We start from the raw sequence: 26,059 nt of genomic DNA, 5'->3' as shown, positions 1-26,059 counted from the left end.
TTCTATCTCGGATTTTGTAGTCACGAAACCACTATTCCAACTAGGCCCAAAATCAGGATATTACACTTGTGCTTAGGGTAGGTGACGAAGAGATTATTTTTAAAATTTATGATGCCATGAGAATTTCTAGAGAACAAGATGACTCTTGTTATTTTATTGATTCTATTGATCATACTACTCAAGATTCTTTACAGGAAATCATTCATAAGGACACGTTGGAACTGTGTCTTACTTAAGGAGAGGAGGTAAATGATGATGATTCTGCGTTAGGTAAGGCAAAAGCTGAATTAAATTCTAATGAGTCTTCACTGAAATAGAAGAGCTATGAGGGTATCGAGGTAAACAAGAAATTAAAATTAAAACCCTCTGTTGAAGAACCTCCTAAATTGGAATTGAAGTAATTACCAAATCACCTAGAATATGCGTTTCTTGGAAATAACTCCACATTACGAGTAATTATTGCTTCAGATTTACAGCCAATCGAAAAGGATCAGTTTCTTCAAGTGTTGAAGGAGTATAAAAGAGCTATAGCTTGGAAGATTTCTGACATAAAAGGGATCAGTCATTCTTTCTGCACACATAAAATTTTAATTGAAGATGAATATAAACCTTGTGTGCAAACTCAAAGATGACTGAATCCTAACATGAAAGAAGTCATAAAAGCTGAGGTAATTAAACTTCTAGATGCAGGAATTATTTATCCTATTTCTGACAGTTCTTGGGTGAGTCCTGTGCAGGTTGTCCCGAAGAAAGGAGGCATGACTGTTGTGGCTAATGAGAAGAATGAATTGATCCTAACACGAATAGTCACAGGATGAAGAGTTTGCATTGGCTGTAGGAAATTAAACGATGCCACAAGAAAAGATCACTTTCCCTTACCATTCATTGATCAGATGTTGGAAAGATTATCTGGGCATATGTATTATTGCTTTCTAGATAGACTCTCTAGTTACTTCCAAATCCCAATAGCTCCTGAGGACTACGAGAAAACTACATTTACATGTCCATACGATAGGCTTACTTATCAATGAATGCCTTTTAGATTATGTAATACCCTACCACTTTTTAACGATGCATGTTGGCCATTTTTGATGAACTCATAGAATACATTATGAGGTATTTATGGATAACTTCTCGGTATTCGGTAACTCCTTCCATATTTGCCTTAAAAATTTAAAACGAGTTCTAATAAGATGTGAGGAAATGAACCTTGTACTAAATTGGGAAAAATGTCACTTCATGGTTCATGAAGGGATTGTGTTAGGCCACAAAATTTCTAGTAAGGGGATCGAGGTTGACAAAGCAAAAGTTGAAACTATTGAGAAATTTCCTCCCCCTAGTTCAGTTAAGGCTATTCCAAGTTTTTTAGGTCATGCTGGATTTTATAAAAGATTTATTAAGGATTTTTCTAAAATAGCTAAACCTTTAACGAATTTACTAGAAAAAGATGTGCCTTTCAATTTCAATCAGGAATGTTTAGAAGCATTTAATACTTTTAAGGATAAATTAATTAATGCTCCAATTGTAGTTGCACCTGATTAGAATTTACCCTTTGAACTAATGTGTGATACGAGTGATTTTGCAGTAGGTGTGGTTCTTGGACAGCGAAGAGACAAGCATTTTTAACCAATCTATTATGCTAGCAAGACATTGACAGCTGCACAAGAGAACTATACGATGACTGAGAAAGAATTATTGGCTGTGGTTTTCGCATTCGATAAGTTTAGACCACATTTAATATTATCTAAAGTTGTCGTAGACATTAATTATTCAGCTCTTCGATATCTCATTTCTAAATCATATGCAAAACCTCGACTAATAAAATGGATACTATTGTTGCAGGAATTCGATTTAGAAATTCAAGATAAAAAGGGAGCAGAAAATCTTGCAGCAGACCATCTTTCCAGATTACAAAACAAACATCTTAAGGAGCTTGATGAGCATAAGATAAACGACTCGTTCCCTGAAGAACAACTTTTTTCTATATCTCACTCTGAGGTGCCTTGGTTTGCAGACATTGCGAATTATTTAGCTACTAACGTTACGCCAAAAGGGTTGACACATCAGCAAAAGAAGCGATTCTTTACTAATGTTAAAAACTACTTTTTGGGGGATCCTTTTCTTTTCTGTATATGTGTAGATCAAGTCATCAGAAGATGCGTTACAAAGTCAGAAGCAATTAAAATCTTGGAACATTGCCACTCAGGACCGACTGGAGGATATTACAGTAGGACTAGGACCGCACATAAAGCGCTCGAATCAGGTTTTTATTGGCCCAAACTATTCAGAGATGCCAACAGGTATGTTACTTCTTGTGATAAATGCTAACGAACAGGTAATATCTCCAAACATGACGAAATGCCTCAAACATATATACTTTCACGTGAAATATTTGATGTATGGGGTATTGATTTTATGGGTCCATTCCCTAGCTCATTTGGGAATAAATACATCTTAGTAGCCGTTGATTATATGTCCAAATGGGTGGAAGCCCAAGCTTTACCTACTAATGATGCTAGAGTGGTGGTCAGGTTCCTCAAGAAACTTTTCTCTTGATCTGGAACACCTAGAGCAATTATCAGTGATAGGGGTACTCATTTTTGTAATGCTCAATTTGATAAAACCCTTAAGAAATATGGAATTTACCATAGAACAGCTACCCCTTACCATCCTCAAACTAGTGGACAAGTCGAAGTCGCAAACCAAGAGCTTAAACGTATCCTAGAAAAGACTGTAGAGTTAAATAGAAAAGATTGGGCAATGAAAGTAGATAGGCCTACAGAACTGCTTTTAAGACCCCCATAGGAATATCTCCTTACAGACTTGTTTATGGGAAAAGTTCTCATTTACCATTTTAACTAGAACATAAAACATTTTGGGCTTTAAAATTCCTAAACTTTGATCCCAAACTCGCAAGTGAGAAGAGATTGATACAGCTAAACGAGTTAGATGAACGGCGAGCTAATGCGTATGAGAACTCGTGATTATATAAGGAAGTAACGAAGTGCAGCCATGATGCTCGTTTAAAGCAACTCAAGCAATTTGAAGCTAGAGATTTTGTCTTGCTATACAACTCAAGGCTAAAATTGTTTCCTGGGAAGCTAAAATCACGATGGTCCAGTCTTTTCGTAGTCCAAACCATTTTTTCATATGGCATAGTAGAGGTAAGTCATCCAACCCAAGGTGCTTTCAAAATAAACGGACATCGTCTTAAACCTTATAGCAGTGAGGATTTTAAAGATAATGGAAATTAGCTATGGCTCCGCGAACCTGCCTAAATATACCACAAGGTAAAGTCGAGCTTAGACTTTAAATAAGCGCTCATCAGGAGGCAACCTGAGCACTAACCCCACTAAATAAGTTTATTTTTCTTTCATTCATTTTTCATAGTTTAAATGCAGGTATTTTTGACACACACGGCCTGACACACGAGTGTGTCCCCGGCCGTGTGCTCACCACGGGTAGGAAACATGGGCATGCTTTGAGCCGTGTAAACTATTACAACCTTAGTATTGGCATTCGACAGTGGCGAACATGGCCTGGACACACAGGCGTGTCCATGGCCGTGTTAAAACAAGACAAATATTTTCCCGAGACAGGATGACACACAGGCTTCGATAACTAGCCACGGTCGTATCATGAGACATGGGCATGTCTCAGACCGTGGTGAAACTGCACTTCAATTTCCCAAAAATTGGTAGAGACACGAAATACGATAAATTACCACGGTTGTATGATGTGGCCGTGTAACCCACACAATCATGAAACACGGGCGTGCCTGAGGCCGTGTGGGAACTTAAGCACACACTTTGAAATTTTTAAGTCAAAATGGAAAACAGGCATATCCCACGGCCATGCTCAAAAGCTGTGGGAAATCGTGACTATAGAACACGAGCGTGGTGAAAGACACATAGGGGTGAGAGAAGCAAACGAGAGAGCACACCGTTGTGCAATACAGCCATGTGTGCCAAACGGCCTGGACACACGGGCATGTCCACAGGCCGTGGACGATACTGACTTAAAGTTTCACGAAAAACACGGGCTAGGAGCGAGACACACGGGCGTGGACCACGGCCGTGTGGTCTAAAAAGGGGCCTGCACGACCGTGGCCCCCTTTTTTTGAAGTCCTAACCCTAATTTCCCCCCATTCCTATTTAAACCCCACTATTCACCCATCACACCCCCTTTCACTATTAATCCTTCCTACTCCGGCCACCATCTTTCGACGAGCCGCCGGCAACCGACACCCCCACTCCCCTTTCCCCCTTCTTTCTTTCTTCCTTTTTCTTTCTCCCTCTTTGCTCACCCCCACAGCCCAGGACCCCCTCTCCTCCCTTGCTCACACAACCACCCATCCCCTCAACAAAGATTCCCACCGTTCAGCAACCATAAACCTTCGCGACCACCACCGATCACCACTATTGGTTTCCTCTTTTGCACCTCTAATTCCTTTACATTATTTTAATTATTTTATTATTACTATTGTTATTATTATTATTATTACTCTTATTTCTTTATTACTATTCTATCTTATTTCTATTAGATTGATTTATTGTTATTATTACTATTGTTTTACTGATATTGTTGGTTCTTACTCAGTTACATTTTTTTCTTGCTAATTTTATACTTAAGTTAGTTTTGGACATTCGCAATATTCTACATATATTTTAGGGTCATTTGTTTTATTGATTTAATTCGTATTTTGCTTGCTCATTTATTTATATATATTTATTTAGTAAGCAATTATTTAGTTTTCTACTAGGTATTAAGATTCTACTTATTTCGTCTGCCTAATTAAGCTGCACTTGGATGCTTGTTTCTTATTTGTTTGACTATTATGTTGATTTGTCCAATTAAATTATGTGATTACTTTCACAGGACATTATGACAAACATAAGAGGCAAGAAAACTGCCGTCCCCGCTTCGAAAAAGTGGAAGGGCCCAGGAGGACGTCCTCAAGTGCGACCACTGAGATATGTCACCCCTTCCTCCAATTTCCACCAGGACCTCAGGAGGAGTTGTTTCAAATTCTACATGCCCGACCCCTTGGTGTGGGTCAGTGCATCGACTGGGATGCATTGGAACAAGTTCATCTAGCTGACTTAGTTTGGGCCCTCCTCGCTACCGCTCTTTGGGACCACTTCTTCGACATTATTGAGTCGACGTACCTAGAGTTCACTTTGGAACTTTGTTCGACATTTCAGTTACAAACGGTTATGATAGAGTTCAAAGACCCAAGCACAGTCTAATTTCGTCTTAGCGGTCTAGTGCATCAAATGAGTGTCCCAGAATTCGGAGTTGCCTTAGCACTTTATACGGACGGATTTATGGAGGCAGACAATTTCCCTATCTCCACCGTCACATTCATTACGCACCTTCCTCATTTTGGGCAGCCCTCATTCCTGCTACGGGCATCTATGACCCTAGCCGCTCCAAGGCATCGGTTCTATCTCCAGCATTACGATATCTCTACGCCCTTTTAGCTCACACCTTAACAGGGAGACGAGAGAGCATTGGCATCGTTAACACTCACGACGCATACTTTTTATGGAGCATAAGGCAATGGCATGTTTTCGATCTTGCCTACTTCATCACCCTCGGCTTTCACCATCAGACCGAATGACACCAAAAGGGAGTCATTAGCATCAGCCCTTACGTGACTCATCTTGCTCGACACTTTGGGCTCCTGAACACATCGGCACAGTCCTCATCGCTCACACTCATCGGCCAGATGTCCCCACAGGGCATTTCAAGTATGCTCCACATGAGGATTTCGATCCTCCTCAATACCGACTAGCATGAGCCACCGATGAGGATGACCCCGAGGATATTCCTGACGATATCCCTTCATTTTATGATGACCCACCTTCTCAGCCATCGTCAAGTCACAGACCAGTTCATGCGGCTACTTCATTGAAAGATATTTTTGACCACCTGACTAGATTAAAGCAATATTGCACTCATCGATTCGACAGTATAGAGGCGACTCTGCAACAGATTTGCTAGTATTTCCACATTTCGCCTCTAGCACCACCACCTTACTATCCAGATGCCGATGAGGACTTTTGAATCCATTTATTTTACTTTGCTTTTCTTTTTCTTTTCCTTTTGTTTTTATTTATTTATTTATTTTAATTTCATGTTATAAAAGACTTATATTAGTATATTTTTAATTCCATTTTATATGGTTATTTCTTTATGAGTAACCATACCAACCCTTCGATATAACTCCCTAAAACATTACTGGTGATATCACAGTTTCAAAGGGTTCAGTCGATTGGTGTTACTCAGAAATATACAAACAATTCTATGGGGAAAGATAATCCACGACTGCCATGTCCTGCTCGACCACGACCATAGCCACCACGATAACCTTTTCGCTTAGCGTTGTGATTGTAGAACCCAACCTCTGCCACCACCTTCACCTTTACCTAGTTCCACATGCACATCAGTTCCAATGTCTATAAACCCGCTTTCACTATTCCAAGGACTACATCAAATTCAAGGCAGTTTCGCTTCTCCCCCTCTTTCATGATATTGTGCTTATATTGTTATTATCTATCTTTGTACATTGAGGACAATGTACATCTTAAGTGTGGGGAGGTTATGATATTATGATTATCAGAAAATCCCAAAATCCCTAAATTATATCTTGTTCTCAAATTTTGATTGATTTATGATTCTTATTGATATGTTTTGAATTAAAATATAGGTAATTATGCATTGATTATTTAAACTTAAGGACAATAGAGTATCAAGCATGATAAGTTGAAATTTTGAGAATTAAAATTGCTAGGTTGTTTCCCTAAATCTAGGTAATATATTAAAGTTTTGAATTTACAGGATTGGCATCAAAACTCTATAATTTTATGAGATTTTGAGTCGTTTAGAGCATATATCTTTCTTGCTCACCTTTTCTGATGGTTATGAGTGAGCCAATGTTGATTTGTTATTCTAGAACTTGCATCGATTATACATGTCGAGACCATACCTTTGATTTGATATACTGAGATGATAAAGGCATTTAGGTTTTAACCCACTTACCCCATAAAAAGCCTACCCACATAATTGACCCTTAGTGAACCCCTTTGAGCCTTAACCATTGTTTCTTTATTTTCCCCTTAATGATAACCCACAACTTAACCTTTTTTGACTCGTTAAGAAGTTCTCCCTTTTTATTGACTCCCTTTTTATCGAGATTTGATTTGATTTGATTAATTACCTAACTATGTTAGTCCATTTCAGTTGCTGAATTATTCCTTATTATGTACTTTCCGTTATGTTCTGATTCTTAAAAAAAACCGTATATTATATTCATAATTACATATTGTTATAAAAAGTTTGGATAAGTTAAAGTTATTATTTTGAGAAAAAGCTCACTTCATTAGTCCTGGATAGTTTTAACTCTGGCACTTGTTTGTAATTCAGTAATTAGCTTTATTTTTCTAAGTTTAGTAAATTATTAAATTAATCTCAATTTTAACCCTCTTTTTCAGCCTTTATCCACACCTTTAACCCAAGCCTTATTACAACCCTATTAAAGACCTCTTGATTTGTGTATCATCTCATTTATAGTGGTGGAGATTTAATTTTCAAGCAAGCCTATGGTAATAACTTTTCATGATTGACTATTGAGTGCTTAATTATTGAACCTTAAACACTTTGAGGGATTTGAGTGAATCCTCTATGAAAATGTCAACCCTTGTCGATTTGGAATTAAAGGTAATCACTTAGATAAAGGGGGATACCTATGATCTTATGATTAAAATGCTCAACTTGGATCGTTTGAAACTTTAATGTTCTTTCAGTTGAACTCTCAATGTATGATTACTTGTAGATTACTTTGTAACATTTTTTATGAGAATTATAAGTTGAGAAAAATTTATTTTAATTGTGAGATGAGGATTTTGCTTGAGGACAAACAAATGTGTGGGGATATTTGATAAATCTCAAAAGTAACATATTTTTAATCCCATGCTTGGCATATTTTTAGATGATTTATCATAAGATTTAGTGAATTTGATGCTCCTAATCCTTTAATTTCATGTTTTATATCCAGATGAGCATAGGAAAGCGAAAAGTGCGAGAAAATGGTCAAAAATAGACAAAATAGGTTTATTTCAGTGCTGCACACGGCCCAAACACTTCCACAAGGATAATCTACATGTCCATGTGAGACACACGGGTAGACCACACGCCCGTGTGTAATAGCCGTGTCGACTTAAACCCATATCAGAATTGCACACGGCTTGAGCACCACCACACGGGCATGCTACATGGCTGTGTCCTTATCGAGACCTATTTTAATTCTACTCGAAAAAGGCTAATTTTGGGCTATTTTGGGCATTCCAAAGTCTATTTAAGCAGAAGAGAAGAGGATCAAAGAGGACACCGAGAGTAGAAGGTAGAGAATACTCGAAGACAGCCAACGGAATCAGCTCGGAAGCAGGATCTACTTCAAGCCTGAAGATCTCCATTTACTTTCCTTAGAAGTTCTTTGGGTTTCTCTATGTTTTGTTGTTTTTCCAATTTTGAGATGTTTTTTCTAATTGTTATGAACTAAACTCCCTAAATATCTAAGGGAGATGAAACCTAAGACAGATCTTATTACTATTTGAATCATATGATAAATACTTGTTCTTATTCTTAATTATGAGTTTTAATCCTTGCTTTAATATTCCAGGATATTATTTAGGTTTTGATGTGCTTATTCAGTGGAGCAAAAGTCCCTGTTTAAGAGTAGATCTTCCATAATTAAGCGGAGTTGCATGCAATCCTAGAGATAGGATGATATAAATCTGCCGGATTAGAGTCAAATCTAATAAGGGAGTCCATAGATCGAGTTAATGTGACAATAGGGGTTTTAATTAGGAAGAGATTTCGATTAATCAACCTAGAGTCAGTTGTTTTTAATCTCGAGAGAGATATTAACATAAGCTAGAAATTCTGACGGATTAAGTCAAGTGAATAAATCGTCTAATTCAGAAGTAATAAGTGAAGTCTAGGTGGATTCTTCCTTGGGTATTGTCTTTTCCATCGGTTTTCCAAAAGTATTTTCCAACTTTAATCTCTGTCGTGTTCTTAGTTAATTAGATAGTTAATCTTAGTTTAAAAACTTCCCTTTAATTCTTAGGCTAGATAATAAAAAGGTAGTAATTACTAGTACTTTTAGTCTTTATGGATACAATATTTCCGGTCTCACCATAACTATACTACTGTTCGATAGGTGCGCTTGCCTTAGTTGAATTATTAGTTAGTTTAGCGACCATCAATCACAAGTATTATATTAATTACACATTATTAGTTTAAAAAATTTGATTGAAAAAGCAAATATTGTAAGCTATCAAATACGAGTTCTATATTCAATAAACCTAAATATTTATAATTAAAATAGGAAATATTATACCAAAGAATAAAATAATAATAAATTAGATTTCACAAACTTGAAGAATCAAAACTTACTATTTTTTTTTACAAGAAAAATAGTTAGCAAACTCACATAAAGGCAAAAAAAATCATAAAGTAAAATAATTTTTTTATGTTTTATGGTAATTTTCTATCGCTAACTTTTGTGGTTATTTTTTGACATCTTCTCGATGTTTTTAGGCTCTTAAATTTGAAATTACCTTATTAAATCTTTTGATTCTCTTTTTAATTATATATTATGGGACTAAAATGAAATTATATACTCGAAATGTTGTGAATATATTGTGAAATAGGATCAAGCTGAAATCTTTAAATAAGTTGAAATACCAAAATCTTGCCAATATTCATATTTAAACTCATTTACTCCTATTTCACTATATATTTTTTTCACAACTCTTTTTCACTTGTTCTCTCTTTTTTCTCTAAGCCAAAGGTGCCTCAAAGATGTTCGATAAAATTCCCAATAGAGTAGAAACAAAGCTTCTTCTTAGTGTTTAGAGCTAGGGAAACGTTAAGAGAATCCTCTCGGTGGACATTAGTTGGCTTTTGGTATGCGAGAGTTCTCTTGGTTCCTTGCTGTTTGATTTTCTTCATTTTCTTGTTGATTTTTTTGTTATTTGTTGCTTACTGGCTTTGATTTTGTGTTATGTCCTCTTCACAAGCTCTGGATTGGATGAAGCTTTGGAGTTTTTTCCACCGAAAGTCCATGGTGGTTCTATTGCTGTCAAACGTCCGGCTGAAGTGTTTGATGGAGGTATTTGGAGGTGGCAGCACTCGCTGGTGGCTCAATTTCTTAGGCAGCCTCCTAATTTTGGTTCTCTACAGAAGTTGGTTAATATGCTTTGGAGTAAATAAAGGGGTTGTTGAAGTCAAAATAGTAGGTGAAAATCTATTTTTTTTTCAATTTTCTTGTTTTGTTACTCGAGATTGGGTTCTGGATCATGACCCTTGACAAATCCAGAACAATATGCTGATTCGGGTTTAGTTAAGTCGAGTCTCTTTAGAGTTTTTTACTCAAAAGTGGTTTAGCTACATTGTAAGTATATTTTGTACTCCCCTTTATATGGATAATATCACAGCTTTGCAACAACATCCTGCTTATGCGAAGGTGTGTGTTGAGATTTCTGTTGATTTTGAACTCCCTCATTTTATTAATGTTGAATTGTGTGATTTTTCCTTTGTTTCTATTAGAGTTGAAGTACTATGGCTCCCGATATGTTGTTTACAGTGTCTATCTTTTAGTCATTCTAGTAAACATTGTTCTATGAAGAATGTGGTGAAAGTTTGGAGCGTTAAGCAAGATGGTGCAGGCACTACTCAAATTTCTGTTCCTAAAAAATCTGCTGCGATTCGAAATGAGAGTGCTCTTAATAGTGGTGTAGCTTTGATTTCAACTTTTGAAGTCTTCTCTAAGGATAAAGCCATGGTTGTAGATCTTTCCCCTATTCTTAAACTAAAACATGTTTTTCTTACGGGATATAGTAATAAATTTGATGTTTTGAATGTTCAGCTTAAGGATTTTAATGATGTTGTTGCTAATGATATTGATGATGAGCAAGATGTTGTTGATGATGTTAATGGAACTGAACAGTTGGAGTTTTCTCCTCAGAAGCCTAGGTTGGCCTCGCTGGTAGTAGCTCCTCTTGTGAGATCTCTGATGGCTACAAAGTAAGAGAACCTTGACAAATGTAAGAAAAAAATGAATATTTCTCTTGTTAAAGGGCAAGGAAAATGAGGTAGTAAGGGAGGTACACAATCTCATCGTGTTTCGTGATTATTCTCTTTTAGAATATTAGGGGGATTAATAATCCTCTAAAGCAAAAACTTGTAGTTGATAGGTTAGTTAGATTGAATATTGATGTTTTTTGTTTGTTGGAAACTAGAGTTAAGTGTAATAATGTTTCAGTTATTTTGGGAAAGTATTTTTTGGGGTGAAACTTTGTTTGCAATTATGATCATGCTGTTAATGGTATAATTTGGCTCATTTGGAAGAGTGCTTGTATTGTGGATGTGTTGTATGTCTTTGGACAATGTATTACATGTAGTGTGCAGGTGCAACATCAAAAAGTCTTCTTTTCAGCTGTTTATACTTGTAATGATGGTGTTTCTTGTCGAGAGTTATGGTCTCACTTGTGTTCTATGAGTGCTCAGGTTGGTGATGCTCCATGGTTATTAGGTGGTGACTTTAATGTCACACTTTCGCCTGAGGAGAGTTCTTCTTTTGATATTTCTTAATCTTTTACTGTTGATATGAAGGATTTTCAAGCTTTGGTTAGGGAGATTGAAGTCTTTGATCATGCTTACTTTAGTCATGTTTTCACTTAGTCTAATCATCAATTGGATAGGTCGATTGCAAAGAAGCTTGACAAAGTTCTTGTTAATGCAACTTAGTTACGATTTTTACCTCATTCATAGTTTAAGTTTACTGTTCCTGGTTGTTCAAATCATTGTCCTTCTAGTGTGTGCTTGGAGCAACATATACAATCCTTGCCAAAGCCTTTTCGGTTCTTTAAATTTTTGGCTAAGCATGATAGGTGTTGCTAAATCTTAGCAACCTACTGTGGTAGGTGATCTTATGTTGAAGTTATTTACCAAGCTTAAGAGACTTAAACTTGTCTTGAAAATGCTCAACACTGAGGCTTTTGGTAACATTTCTGCTCGAGTTAAGGTTAACACTGAGGAGTTAGAGAGCTTGCAACTTTCTTTGTTGCAGGGTGGTCTAGCTAGAAATGGTCATATTGATCAGGTGAAAGTTGATCTTTTGGATTTGCAAGAGGTCAAAACATATTTTTATCGGCAAGAAGCTAGGGTGCAGTAGATTAGGGAGGAGGATCAAAGCACTAATTTTTTTCATAGTATTGTTGCAATTAAGAGGAATAAGCACACTGTTACTTCTCTTTTTGATGCAGCTGGTAATCGGATGGAATCTTTTGATCAAATTTCTGCAGAAATTTTGTGGTTTTATCAAAATCTTCTTGGCGCAATTGATTCCAATATTGTTGAGTGCCTAGATTCTTTGCTTCAGGAGTTACTACCTAAATTTTCTAACGATACTCATCATGTGTTAACTAGCCTTATTATCAATGAGGAGATAAAGGCAGCTATTTTTGGGCAGCAGAATGAGAAAGCCCCTAGTCTTAACGGTTTCACAACTTTCTTCTTCAAATATGCATGGGGTATAGTGGGCCTGGTTTTCTTAATACTGTTCAGTATTTTTTTTTACATCCTCCACTCTCTTGGCTGCCTTTAATGCTACTTCAATTTCCTTGGTTCCTAAGTGTGATAATCCTAGCTATGTAAAGGATTTTTTTACCTATTTCTTGTTGCAGTACAATTGATAAGTGCATAACAAAGGTTTCGGTTAATAGAATGACTCTTTTTTTGTTTACTTTGATTTCCAATAGTCAGAGTGTCTTTGTTAGAGGGTGTAGTATCACTGATAACACCATGTTGGCTCATGAGCTAATGCGAGAGTATGGTAGAAGACATATTTCTCCTAGATGTGCCTTGAAGGTTGATCTTCAAAAGGCGTTTGATTCTTTGCACTAGGGCTTTTTACTTTCAGTACTTAGAGCTCAAGAGTTCCCTGAAAAGTTTTTGAAGTGGATTGAAGTTTGTTTAACTACTCCTCGATTCTGTCTCCCTTAATAGAAGCCTTGAGGGGTTCTTTCGAGGGAGGAAAGGTATTAGGCAGGGAGATCCTCTCTCTCCTTACCTTTTTGTGCTTGCAATGGATGTGTTATCCAAGTTATTGGATGTTGCTACCATAAATGCTCTCTTCAAGTATCATCTTAAGTGTCTTCAAGTACAGTTGACTTATCTAATGTTTGTCGATGATCTTTTTATTTTTTTCTAAGGGTACTACTGATTTGGTGGCGGGTGTTTATTGTGTTCTTCAATAGTTTTACTTACTTTCTGGGTTGCATCTCAATGCCTCCAAAAGTGAATTATTTGTTGCTAGGGTGCCTCAAGAGGAGTTGGCTCTCATGACTACTTGCACAGGGTGTAAAGTTGGTAGGCTACTAGTGAGATACCTTGGTGTTCCTTTTGTTTCTCGAAAGTTGTCTCGGTCTAACTATGTTGCTTTAACCAATAGGATTCTGGACAGGATTCAATGGTGGTCTACTAAGAATTTGAGTTATGTTGGTAGACTACAACTCATTAAGGCTGTGATCTTTAGTGTTCAAGCCTATTGGAGTCATCAATTTCTAATTCCTAAAAGCGTTCTTAAAAAGGTTTATCGATGTTGTCTTAGCTTCTTTTGGAAAAGAGAAGGTTAGCTCAGGTCGAAGTGCTCGTGTTTATTAGAAGACGATTTGTTTGCCTAAATCTAAAAGGGGATTAGGACTAAAAAATATGGTAGAATGGATTCAAGCTTGTATTTTGCAGTATATTCGTGCCTTGCTGTATGATAAGGGTTTCTTTGGATTGCTTGGGTTAGTGAATATGTATTAAAAGGTAAGAATTTTTTAGATGTGGCTCCTACTTCAATAAGTAGCTGGAATTGATGAAGGATGCTTAAGTTGAAGTCTTTGGTTGCTGTCACTTCTCAACAGTTTGCTAATGCTAAAGTGAGTACTTCTTGATTGTGGAAGGCAATTAGAACTCGTGGTATGAAGGTGGAATGACACCATTTGTTATGGTTCCCTTTACATATTCCCAAGCATTCTCTTATTACTTGAATAGTCATTCTTATTAGACTCCCAACACAGAATCGTTTGCTTGCTTTTGGGATTTCAATTGATACTTGTTGCTTTTTCTGTATGGATGCTGCAGAGAGACGTGATCACATTTTCTTTAAGTGCAATTTTTTTAGGAATGTGTGCAAGTCAGTTTTGCGCCTTTGCTCCAATTATAGGGCTGTGGAAACTTGGAGGCAAGAGTTAGCTTGGGCGATATTGAAACTTAAAGGAAAATCATTGCTTGTTGCTATACTCAAGCTTGCTTGGAGTGCATATTTGTATGTGATATGGAGACAGATGAATAAGAGGTATTTTGGTGTATCTTTCTTAACTGAAGATGTTGTCTTGGTGCAGATTAAAGAGATTGTGCGGGCTCGCTTAGGAGAAAGATCAATCAATAGAACTAATCCTGTTAATGCTTCACTTTGTGCTTCTTGAGGTATCATTGGTTAATTTGTTTGTATAGCTTAAAGTTACTATACAATATTTTTTTGTTCTTTTGTAGCAATTTAATTGTATTCTTGGATTAATAAATTTCATCATTCATCTAAAAAAAACTCATTTACTCTCATTCTTTAACCTATACCATGAAAAATCTAAGTAAAAATTAAAATTTAATAATTAAGCATTTAAGATGATAGAAAATTTTCTAATAATTAATTAAGAATCAAGCAACATATCATCCGAGTGAATGAATGATAAATTATGTAAATTTGACAAAAAAACATTATATAAAAATCTATATTTTAAATGTTAAGTAAAAATTAAAATAAGAAAATAAAAGTAAAATGTGTCTATTAAAAGGGGTAAGAGGGAAAATAGAAGTGAAATAAAATTAATTAAAACGAATTAAAGGGAGTAAGAGTCAGAATAGCATTAGTAAGCCAAGCCTTAAGCAAAATGCTTAACTAGCATCACCACCACCTTTACAACTAAAGTAATTACAAAGTACCCTCTTCCTCTCTTTTGCTGCTTTTCTTTGATTTCTTTGCCCTTTATATACACATAATTATTTAATTCATAATAATTAACAGTAAGTAGTGACTAAATTATGAGAATATTTTAGTTTTGATTATTTAACTAAAAAAAGTTATTATTAAATTATTGATGATTCGATAATAAGTATCTATTGACAAATAAAAATATACACTTTAAATTTAAATTAATTTAATGCTTACTATCAAAATAAAAAAATTATTTAAATTTTAATTTATAAATTCGTAAAATTTAATTTTGATTGGTGGAGGACAAGCAGTGACTTACCTAATAATAATTGAAGACGGTACTGAGTCAGTCGCAGCAAAAACTGGAAGCAACTTCTTCTCCCATACATTGTTGAGAGAGACATGTGCTGAATTGATTATTCCTCCCAAAAATAGGAATTAATTATTCATCTAAAAGTTCAGTTATTATTATGATGATGTCCCCTCCCTCCCTCTCCTATTTATCAGTTATCATCTGCAACTCTCTCTCACGCTACATTCCTTCATTATTTTACTAACCCAAAACTATGGTTACCCCAAACGAAACGGTGCCCTGCGACTTCTGCAATCACCGAATTGCCCTTCTCTACTGCCGAGCTGACTCCGCCAAGCTCTGTTTGTTGTGCGACCACCACGTCCATTCTGCCAACCTCCTCTCCCGCAAGCACCTTCGCTCTCAGATCTGCCATAACTGCAGCGCCCAACCGGTTTCCGTTCGGCGTGCTACTCATAATTTGATGCTTTGTCAAGACTGTGATTGGGACACCCACGGTACTTGCTCTGTCTCCGCCGCTCACGATCGCACCCCTGTCGAAGGTTTTTCTGGTTGTCCCTCCGCTCTGGATCTGGCTGCGGCTTTCGGCTTCCATCTCCATGACACCAAACCGTCGGATCAGAGCTGGAACAGCTGTCACCAACACTTGATGATGCCCATCGCCGAACCATGCTTCTACGGTATGAGCGTCCAAGACTTAATGGAACCTTACGACAGTTTATGCAACGGGAAGACGTTGAAGAAGCAGAATCACGGGAGTGGAGGAAAGTACAAGCAGGTTCTCTATAACCAGCTTGCGGAATTAATGAAACGAAATTGGATGGGCGACGTTGTCGACGACTATGACGATGGAGGAGGAGGAGGTGGGGAGAATGATCTAGTGCAGAACGCGGAACCAAACGCCAACTTCTTGGCTCAACAACAAGATATGCAGCCGCAAGAGCAAAGGCAAACGCCTGAGAGCAATCGCATTGTCGATGGAGGAGAGGTGTTGTGGAATGATAATCTAAATGGTCAAACTCCTCAGGTACTAGGAATATTCTTTTGAGTTTTTTTTTTTTCTTAATCAGAGCAGAGTATAGCTTAAATGGTAACAAGGGCAAATCGATTATAAACTGTTACAGATATGGGATTTTAAGTTAGGCGAAGCCCAATTTGAAGAAGTTGGGAATGAGGGAAGTGATGGTGTTTTCATGATTAAGAATTTCAATCAACTTGTGAGAGAGACTTTGAGTGCAAAATTACTGGGAGATACGTGCCACTTTAACTACCATCCACAAGATTATATGGATTCAATCAATGTACGTCCCTCAATCCTCACCATTTCACTCTCTTCGCTCTTCTTATAAATTTCATGCTTCAGATACTACTTTTTGTACTATGTAATATAATATATGGTGAAGAAAAGTGTAATAACTGTTGTAGTAGCAGCATGATTATATTTTAATCTGACAGGACGCACTGGTGGTTAGCATTAGACACTTTTTTTACTTGCCCGCGTATATGTTATATACCCACGTTTTTTAAATTGTTATCTAGCACATGTAGCTTGCTTTTTCTTTATTTCCCATGATTAAGGAAGAGCAGTTCCTAACAAGGGAAAGATTAATACTCTTTTCTTGTTTTAGGGTTTCAGATACTTAATAAACTCCAATTAATTGATTAAGTCTACTGTTTGATGGGCCTATCTGCACCATGCTGTGTTTAGTTTTATTCTGACACACGACTCAACAATCACTTTTGTATTTGAAAATGCAGATGAACTCAAGTAATCCAGGTACAAGTCAGGGGGCTGCCACATCCGAGAGCAACAACCTACCGATGGCAAGGCCGTCAACAAGTTCAGCTTTTGGAGGAACCCGTGGCTCCAGCAGTTGCAGTGATCTTGTGTTCATGGAACAAGCTTTCCTTGTGGGGAGCGACCAAGGAAGGCCAGCTGCAGCTAGCAAGGCTGATCTTGAGTTGCTGGCCCACAACAGAGGCAATGCCATGCAACGGTACAAAGAGAAGAAGAAAACACGAAGGTTGTTTTTTCTTTTTTTCGTTTGGTTCTTTTCATGTTATCATCTACCTAATAAATTGGTTTTATCAAAATGCCTTCTATTATTGAAATTGGAGGTGTGCCATGAACAGGTATGATAAACACATACGGTATGAATCGAGGAAGGCAAAAGCAGATAGTAGGACGCGAGTGAAAGGTCGATTTGTGAAGGCTACCGATTCTCCTGATGGTTAAAGATGTACTTGACTGTTGTATAATAATTCGTATGTTCCTTTACAGTAAATGTAATTTAGCATTTCAAGTTTCTGGTTCCCATCATATTCAAAGTTGTACCAACAGATAGGGTATTCTGAACCATGGTAAAGCGGAGGCCGGGACAGAGGATGTTCGGCTTGTGGCTCGTCTCGATGCGGTGAAGTCGTCTAAAGCATATTATGGGGCTCAAAATTCGATGTTGGCACCGAACTCAAGGTCATGACTTGGTTTACTTCTCTCCCCTTTTATCTTCGGATTCAAAGTAATAGAGTTGATTTAAGCAGTAAACGGTTCAAGCAACTTGTATATATGCTCAAGCATAAGCTAAGCTTCAAAAATTTTGTCTAACGCTTTGGTTTTTACTCAATAACAGAACAATGGTATTTGCTTTGCCAATATAGTTGCCTTCCAAATTTTGCTCTTGTTTCATGGAATAAGGTTTGCATATCAAGTTTTTCTCTGGCTTTGCTTTCAATATTTTGCAGATTTGAACATGAACATGCGAAGACTTAAATATCCGATGGCACTGTGAAAAACCGAAATAAGCGAGAGGCAGGCGAAAGGATTTTAAAGATGACTTGGGATTTGGGGCTTCAGTTAAGCTTTTGTCTAAAGGAGCCTTCAGGTAATAGATAGGGTACAAGATCTGTATGCGAGTAGAGTAGAGGTTATGTCTTGAATTCATCTCCAAGTTCTATAGAAGATTTGATTGCTAAGTGGCAAAACCTGTCACTGAGACTGTGCAGCAACTTTTACTTTTTAAGGGTTTTAGGTATGGATTTTAAGAATCATATCTTCAAAGCCAACCAGATTTGTCCGTAGTTAATCATTAACCAAAAGACAAGAAACACAGTTTTCCACCTTCCACTCAAAGTTTTCAAGTTGGCAGAAAAAATACAGCACACGTCTGTGAAAGACCGTTCCTGTTTTTCCCATTGCATTATAAATGATTGTCCATTTAGGTAAAATCCCCATTGACAAAACTTACCTTTGTTAATTTGATACACCATAAAACCCGTCTCAACCATATTCATAATGCATGAGCAGCACATTAAACTTATTTTAGATTACAGGAAATGCTGACCCTATCTTTCGTGGTTGGGTTATGGATTTGGAGGGTCCAGGCCTAGACACAGGAATGTGACTCATACTCTATGGAACTCAGACTCGGCCATGAGCCCTAGATATTAGCATGTTCACTTTCTCAAAAGTTACAACTCAATACCCATGTTTGTAATACCCATGTTTGTTGCATTCTTCAAACATGGGTATTTCAAGAACAATAAAACTTCCAAGTAATGTACTCATATACTTACGAAAAAACGAAACCATAAGACAAAAAAATCTGCCTATACTGCCAAATATTACTAGGTAATTTGCATAGGGTAAAAGAATTGAATTGTCTACTAATACCTTGGCTAAAATACAAAATTCCTCAAAAACGATGGAACGCATGGCAAGTATTTGACTGATTCATGCCAAGGTTCATCAAAATATAGACAAGTGGCTAAAGATGTAACAATGGTATAGAAAGAAAAAACAAACAGTAATATACGCACATATCTGCACCAGTATGTCACGATAAAGACGACCGTAGCCCCCGTGGGTTAGGAATGAAATCAGTACTAGAATTAGATATAAACAATCAGTTCCTGCATCAATCACAGGCCAACAGTCAGAAATAGAGAAAAAAGAAAATAAATAGAAGGTTCACCAGAATGTATGATATACAATTGTTCATGCTATTGAACCATAGACCATGCATGCCAGGGATAATACCAAAGAAGACCATCAAAAGTCTCTAAAGCTGCTGCTAGTTAAAAAAAAATTACTGGAAACAACAAAATAAAGATGTCTGCATGACATGAAAATTCAAAAACTCCTTCTAAACATCAAAGATCTATGCATCTCAATAAACTTGGAAAATTCAACATCAGTGCAGATGAGGGCTGGACAGGCAAGACACCAAAGTTCATTGCGAATTTACAGAATTTAAAGCATATATTCGACTTCTAAATATACACTACAGAAATATGTTATTAGCTGCATAGGTGTCATGAACAAACTATCAGACCGACCCACTCCCAGCACAGTAGAATATTGGGATGCACTCTCTTTATTCACAATTTTCATAGTGAAAAAATGGCTCAAGTTTTAATATTTTGAGGCATATTCAGTTTTAACTTTTTATCTAGTATTTGAAAAGTTATAAAAAGTATATATTGAGAATGAAAATTGCTCAAGGATAGATGAACTGGTAAAGTCATCTCATCAATTGTTTCCCTGGATAGTACCAATCCACTCACTGGAACTTCAATCATTTCTGTACAAGTTCTTCTAAATGGATAAAAGGAAACAAAAGGATTGTGTTTTGATTACCTATTAACAGACTTCGAACTAGTTGATGATGGCTGGATTTGAGCTAAAGATATTGGTGTCAAAGGAGGTGAGGCAACATCTTGAGACATCCCTGAAACGATAGCAGTTTCCAGAGGCTTGAACACAGGTAATGACATCACTCTACGGTCTCTTGAGGGTATGGAGAAACTGCGAGTCACAACATCTGGAGGTTGTGGCAGTGGAGAGGCAGCTCTCGACACTGCTGATTTATTTGTAGCAGAGAGCACTTGCCCTCTAGGCATCAAGGGGCCTGAATAACCAACCAAGCCTAAAGGTCTTGAAGACTTGGAGGCTGAAGTGGCTGGGGGTCTAGGAAGTTCATGAAGCTCACTAATTTTAGGAGAGGAAACAAATGGAGGGGAAGCATTTGGTGATACTTTTGGAGATGCTGCTTGCAGTTGAGACATTGGATTTCTCAAAATTGGCCCAGAGAACAATTGGGGATGTTCAACCGAAACTGGTTTGCTAGGCCACTGTTTACTTGTCAATGGACCAGAAAAGGCTTGTCTTTTAATTTTCTTGGAATCAGAAGCAGCAGCTGGACTAACTCGTGAAAGTAAAACCTTATCAGCCAAAGGAGGGGGTAGTTGAGTTGATGAAGCAGGCTTATTGCTCTCTCTCAGTACTGCCTGAGCATTTATAACAGCAGATCCAGAAATTTTTATATCTCTCAAAAGCCTCTGATATTTATGAAGTTCAAGTGGAGATGAATAACTACTTGTCTTGTAAGATTGACGAGCAGGTTTACCCAATCCAATAGAACCTTTTGTAGCAACTGGTGTAGGTAATACATATGAGCTGGATTTTCGTGACGGTAATGGTTGAATTTTCTCAGAAGACTCAGATTTATTCTCAACAAAAAGTGGGGCTGATTGGCTGCTATTCCTTATTTCCCCTCTAAATGAAAACGAATGACGATTGCTTCTTTCTAGATTTTCCTGTAACAAAAGGAGCAGTAAATATACTAGCAATAAAGTACATGTCAGCTGCAAATGGGGGGAACAAGATAAAATGCAAATGAGGTTATAATGTTGCTTACGTGGAAGCATGTCATAAATTTTCAGCTAAAGTCCAGTGAAAATTGATATGTAATAGGATGAATGGTTTTGTTAAGTGGTATTATCCTACATCTTTTGAGTGGTTTCTTATGGTCTTATATTAAAGTTGGGCCTCTCCGTCTAGCCAATTGATTTTAGGTTGGATGCTTTAACATAAAGCCCAAGTTCTATTATGTTGTTCTTCCTGCCTACCCAAGTGAGGTTGCCCACCTATGGAGGCTCTACGTTGAGGGGATTCTTAAGTGGAGTTATCTCACATGAGTTGAGTATTGGGTTTATTGTGGTGTTGTATTAAAGTTGGAACTCTCTATCTACAGCCAATTAGTTGTAGGCAGGATGCTTAACAAAAAGATTTGATGGTAAAATCCTAAAGATGGAAGGGGCAAGAAAAAAAAACATCACATAGCTTAAAAACCAATATCATTTTCCAACACAGATCAAAGACCTATAATATGGAATGCAATAAATGGAATCAATAATTATCGGGAGGGGGTTACTTGATTGCTCTGTATGCACATTTACATAATCAAATTTGCAATATGTAGGTAACATGACTTTTTTACCTTCGAAGCCTCCAAGATTGCAACTTGGGGAAATGTAAGGCCTACTTGATCCAACTGCAAAATCACAAGAAAAATTATTGCCCAAACAGAACTCACATGGAATCAGTTCTACAATTAATTCATTTAGAGGCACAAATAGAATTAAATCATATTTTCTTGTTCCTGTGTGAGGTCCATAGAGAAGTCTTTATAACAATCAGGAGAATGGAATCCATTCTACACACAAACACAAAAGAAAAATAACAATTGCACTTCAGCAGGGAAGTTGGTTAGCTTTTCTTATCCACAAATAACATGTTAAATAATCACCTCCATTGAGTGCCGTGAAGTAGGAACCATGTTCTGATCTTGATCATCCAATCCATAGTCAAAGCTCAGCTCACCATCATCCTTGTCATCATAATTTTCATTATCATCACCATTGTCCCCATCATCATCTTCAAGTCCACTGAAGCGATAATCAATGTGCTGCTGTTCAGTGACCTTCTGCACGTGTGGCTCTATTTCTTCAAGAGACTTAAGAGCCTTCCTAAAAAAGTTCAGCTGCTTTCAAGCAAAAGGAAATAGATCAATAATCAACAATAGAAAGAATTAGAAAGTTCAACAAAGCAGGAGGAAAAGAAACCTGAGCAGCATGGTGTCGTGCTGCTTGTGTAAGAAGGCTTCTTGATTGTCCTTGCTTTAGAGACTTCAATCGGAAAACAAATAAAGTCGCCTCATCATCATATTCATCATGTGCTACTTGTAATTGCTGCATGGAAAAGTTATCCCCTTTCCGACCTTTTGACCTTCCTTTTTCTTTGTATCTCATTGCCATGTGCTCGTACACATTTCTGTAGGAGACAGACCAAAGATCAGAAGCTATTATCTTTGAAAGATGAACTTTGTGCATGTCTATTTGTTAAAAAAACAAATAAATAAACTTGGACCTTTTTTCTTCACATTGCCTCTTCATCTCCTGCATCAACAGACGGGGGAATTCAATATTATATCATTTAAAAATGCAACAGGCTCTATAGTACATAATGCAATTTTTTTTTGTAACTAAAACAATGTGATTCACCAATAAAAATTTAAGCTTTTGTTGATAATATTCATATAATACCTAAGAAAACGATGATACATGTACATGTCCAAAAATTAGAAAGTAAAGGACATTTAAAACAAATACTATTATGATCAAATAATTGACCACTACGTTGACAAGAGTCAAAAGCCAAACCAGAAGTGACAGAGCTTCAGATGATTAAAATAGCAAAATTTGCAGCAAAAGACCAAAACAAATGTGCCAATAATTCGATGAATTCCTTAAGAACAAACCTCAACTGTTCGAAGTTCATTAAGAAGAGACTCTGATGGGATTGTGATTGTCTGCGATATATGAGACCGCTGAAGGATGCAAAATAAATATCCAGTAGCAGAGGAAAGAAGTAAGATGTAAGATTTAATTAGAAATTTCAGACCATAACTTAAAAAATAAAAATAAAAAATAAAAAAAAATGAAAACAGAAGAAGAAAAGAAAAGAGGACTCACATAGCTGTCAAGAAGTTTCTGGAGTTTGAACTGTACTTTTCCTAGCATTAGTAATACTTTACCTGCCCAGGAACAAATGCAGCATATTTTCAGCCATCCATTTCTGAAATTGTTTGCGGCTATATATAACAGACCATGTATTCTGTTCAAGAAGAAATATAATGCATACTATCTGGATGTGCCAAAGTGGGTAAAATAGGTCCTATGCTATCAGATTTAGAGAAGGAAAAAAATCATCTTCCTAAAACATGAGAGATTGAAGGTAACAACCGAAAAGATGCATTCCAAATTCGGATATGCTATATGTGAATAAGCTAAGACTTGTACTGTATTCAACTAAAACACAAGAAGAACTTCAAAACTGGTAGTTTATGGAGGAAAAACTAATTCACTGGCAAGTTAATGAGTTCAATTGTAAAGTCTTACACTGAATGTCATCTGTTATTTGTTCATATTAATTGGCAATATTGAGATCAAAGGTATGACAAAACATATTTACTTACCACTTTCTTCATCATCATTTAATGCAGTTTTTGCAAGAAGACAAGTACCCATTTCCCGCAATGAGTCTGAGAATTCTGACAATAGCAGGACCACATGAGAGATCTAAATATTGGCATTGCAGAGTATATAATAATGTCACTCCAAGGCTTGAACTTGAAAAGAAAACTTGATTCAACAATGGCATTTGCATCATGCAGAAACAAGCATTTCAGAACTTTACATGATAATACTGCTAGATGAACTCAATGTATTCATTACCATGAAAAGAACGAAACATGTCATTGTAAAAGAGCTTGAAATAATTTAAATATATATATAAGGAGAGCAAGAAACCCTCTAAATGCATAACATGAATGATGAAGAACCAGAACATGCTTCAGGTTGTCTTTGGTAATTTGGATTTCAAAAAATGGACTTGAATTAAAAAATAATGTAAATTGTGTAATAATGGCATGTAAGTGTAGCACGCATGGTTGTTTCCTAAATTCTCAGATTTGTTGGTGCCTTAGTAATGAACTTGAAATACCTATAAATATTTAAGAATTCGCAATTCATGTTTATATGCTTTAAAATAAGAACCATGTCGAATCTTAACTAATTTATATATAATATGTCACATTCTCACAATTCACATAGCAAATGAAATCCACACCCAAATTTTCAAATCCATGTTTCTAAACATAGCACAAACTTCAATCAGAAAAAAAAAAGTAATTTCAATGAAAAAGAAATAAAATTTGAAAAACGCTAGAAAAATGTCAATGAGATACCGTAAGCACAATTCGTAGTTGCAGCAGCTGCATAAAGTAAGCCTTCGTAGCAATCTCTCATATCCTGCATATCCTGCAAATCATACAAGTCCATAGATAACCACTTATATAATCAGTATACTTCAATTATTTTCAGCGGAAAGAGAAAAAAGAGAGAGAGAATAGATAGTGATACTGTATTAATCATTCCTAAAAAGAAAGAAAAAGAAATTCCTCTGAATTAATAAAAGGATCTCCTCAGTCCTCCCTAATCAGAGAGAAAACCCTAACTGAAAATTTGAAGAATGAAATCTAGGAAAGGAAGTGGAACTAGAAACCGCAGTGACCATGGAAATAGTAAGAAGCAAAGAAGGGAAGAGAGACCTGAGAAGCTTGAGCGAGCTCGTCAAGTTGAGGCAAAGCTAGAACATCTGGCCGCTGCTTGGCTTCCCCACCGTGCTTGTGATGTGCCAATCCTCGCAATCTTCTTAAAGAGGTCTTCATTTTTCTTCAGCCTCGAAAATAGATAGATTCAGTTTCCAATTCCAAAACAAAACTCCCCTCCTCCTCCTCCTCCTCCTCCTCCTCCTCCTCTCTGTTTTTGTTTGTCTGAGTATATTATTTCTTGTTTTAAACTTGGCATTGAGGAATGAACAATTAAAAATCAAGTGACCAACATATGTTGTAGCCAGGAATTTGCTCTTTCTTTGACTTCTTCGTTACAACACGACCCTACCCTTTTTTTACGATTCTTTAATTATTATTATTTTTTAATTCAGATGATCAAATGGGGCATCTTAGAATCATAATAAAACCATGTAGGAGGCCAAAAGTCAATACCCCTTTTTTTTAATGAATAATAACGACTGCGATTACGATAGAATTGACATAATAAGACACAATAATTCTTTCTTTCTTTCTTTTTTACAGAGCAAAAAAGCTTAGATTTGCTTTCATTCCATTGCTACGTATACCATTTCTTTCCTTACATATATTAATCTTCTTCTCATACCTTTTCTATTACTAAGTTAAAATTAGGTGTCAAAATGTATAATTTAGAACAGAATTCGTTAATAATGTCAAGGAAAGTGTTTTGAATCATTTTGATGTCAAAATCTGGACTAACAAGCAAAGTTTGTCATTTTGATGTCAGTTAATTGTACTAACACCGGTATTGGGATTTGGGAATCAAACAAGGATAGTTGATGATCCACTCTTAATTTGTGACCAATAACTGTTTTTTTTTTCTCGATTGCTTTCAATGTGTATTTGTTTCCCAATAAAGAAAAACAGTGTCGAATTTTCAAAGTCTATTCAAATCCCGTTTGATTATTAATTTAGAAACTTAAAAACACGACGACCAGCTAAAGAAAACGAGAAAAAAAAAAGCTAGGCAGCAAAACGGCGTTTTTGGTCAAAAAACCGTGTTGCTTGGGGACTAAGTCTAGGAATTTTGTATTTTCTTTCCAATATTCCTATTTCGGCCACCTTCTTATTCAGATTTGTTTCGGATGAATCTGTGTCTCTCAAAACTCCCATCAAATTTGACACTCTTCATGGGCATGGCTACTTGGCTAGGGCTGATTTTGTTGATGGTTCCCTCCACTCTTGAAAGAACACCTGTCAGCT

General features: G+C 36.6%; 2 protein-coding genes across 9 annotated transcripts; one reads left to right on the top strand and one right to left on the bottom strand.

Annotated features, from left to right (window-relative positions):
• The first annotated feature begins 15,350 nt into the window (after positions 1 to 15,350).
• LOC107886694 (zinc finger protein CONSTANS-LIKE 14) lies at positions 15,351 to 18,487 on the top strand. Of its 6 annotated transcripts, XR_005918020.1 has the most exons (6): positions 15,368 to 16,392; positions 16,490 to 16,666; positions 17,124 to 17,389; positions 17,499 to 17,630; positions 17,707 to 17,838; positions 18,108 to 18,487. XR_005918020.1 is itself a non-coding variant. In XM_016810748.2 (5 exons), exons 1-4 carry the CDS (start codon positions 15,619 to 15,621, stop codon positions 17,599 to 17,601), a joined length of 1,320 nt encoding a protein of 439 aa, XP_016666237.1. In that variant the 5' UTR covers positions 15,351 to 15,618; the 3' UTR covers positions 17,602 to 17,630; positions 17,707 to 18,018. The 6 variants fall into 6 exon arrangements, 4 of the variants coding, with proteins under 4 accessions (XP_016666237.1, XP_040956300.1, XP_040956321.1 ...); XM_016810748.2 differs by lacking the exon at positions 18,108 to 18,487 and having other exon boundaries at positions 15,351 to 16,392; positions 17,707 to 18,018; XR_001680856.2 differs by having other exon boundaries at positions 15,360 to 16,392; positions 17,499 to 17,838.
• Positions 18,488 to 18,955: 468 nt separating this feature from the next.
• On the bottom strand, positions 18,956 to 25,202 carry LOC107886693 (uncharacterized protein At2g33490). Of its 3 annotated transcripts, none has more exons than XM_016810747.2 (11): positions 24,815 to 25,202; positions 24,452 to 24,524; positions 23,681 to 23,755; positions 23,178 to 23,239; positions 22,964 to 23,032; positions 22,573 to 22,601; positions 22,269 to 22,476; positions 21,953 to 22,186; positions 21,644 to 21,697; positions 20,002 to 20,960; positions 18,956 to 19,274 (listed from the first exon to the last, which is right to left on the bottom strand). In XM_016810747.2, the coding sequence occupies exons 1-11, from the start codon at positions 24,932 to 24,934 to the stop codon at positions 19,268 to 19,270; spliced, it is 1,890 nt and encodes a 629-aa protein (XP_016666236.1). In that variant the 5' UTR covers positions 24,935 to 25,202; the 3' UTR covers positions 18,956 to 19,267. The 3 variants fall into 3 exon arrangements, with proteins under 3 accessions (XP_016666236.1, XP_040956293.1, XP_040956297.1); XM_041100359.1 differs by having other exon boundaries at positions 23,681 to 23,746; positions 24,815 to 25,183; XM_041100363.1 differs by lacking the exon at positions 24,815 to 25,202 and having other exon boundaries at positions 23,681 to 23,783.
• Positions 25,203 to 26,059: the final 857 nt, after the last annotated feature.

This window comes from Gossypium hirsutum, chromosome A03 (assembly GCF_007990345.1).
Source record: "Gossypium hirsutum isolate 1008001.06 chromosome A03, Gossypium_hirsutum_v2.1, whole genome shotgun sequence".
NCBI classification, from domain to species: Eukaryota; Viridiplantae; Streptophyta; class Magnoliopsida; order Malvales; family Malvaceae; genus Gossypium; species Gossypium hirsutum.
The sequence above is the reverse complement of the archived record's forward strand: the minus strand, read 5'-3'. Positions and strand labels throughout refer to the sequence as shown.

What these genes read in the sequence shown, in the direction of transcription:
- LOC107886694 (XM_016810748.2), top strand. Translation starts at nt 15,619, where the DNA reads ATGGTTACCCCAAACGAAACGGTGCCCTGCGACTTCTGCAATCACCGA. An exon ending in TAAATGGTCAAACTCCTCAG is followed by an intron (nt 16,393 to 16,489) that starts GTACTAGGAATA and finishes AAACTGTTACAG; the next exon opens with ATATGGGATTTTAAGTTAGG. An exon ending in ATTATATGGATTCAATCAAT is followed by an intron (nt 16,667 to 17,123) that starts GTACGTCCCTCA and finishes TTGAAAATGCAG; the next exon opens with ATGAACTCAAGTAATCCAGG.
- LOC107886693 (XM_016810747.2), bottom strand. Translation starts at nt 24,934, where the DNA reads ATGAAGACCTCTTTAAGAAGATTGCGAGGATTGGCACATCACAAGCAC. An exon ending in AGAAACTTCTTGACAGCTAT is followed by an intron (nt 23,033 to 23,177) that starts GTGAGTCCTCTT and finishes TGCATCCTTCAG; the next exon opens with CGGTCTCATATATCGCAGAC. An exon ending in CAATCTTGGAGGCTTCGAAG is followed by an intron (nt 20,961 to 21,643) that starts GTAAAAAAGTCA and finishes CTTTTGTTACAG; the next exon opens with GAAAATCTAGAAAGAAGCAA.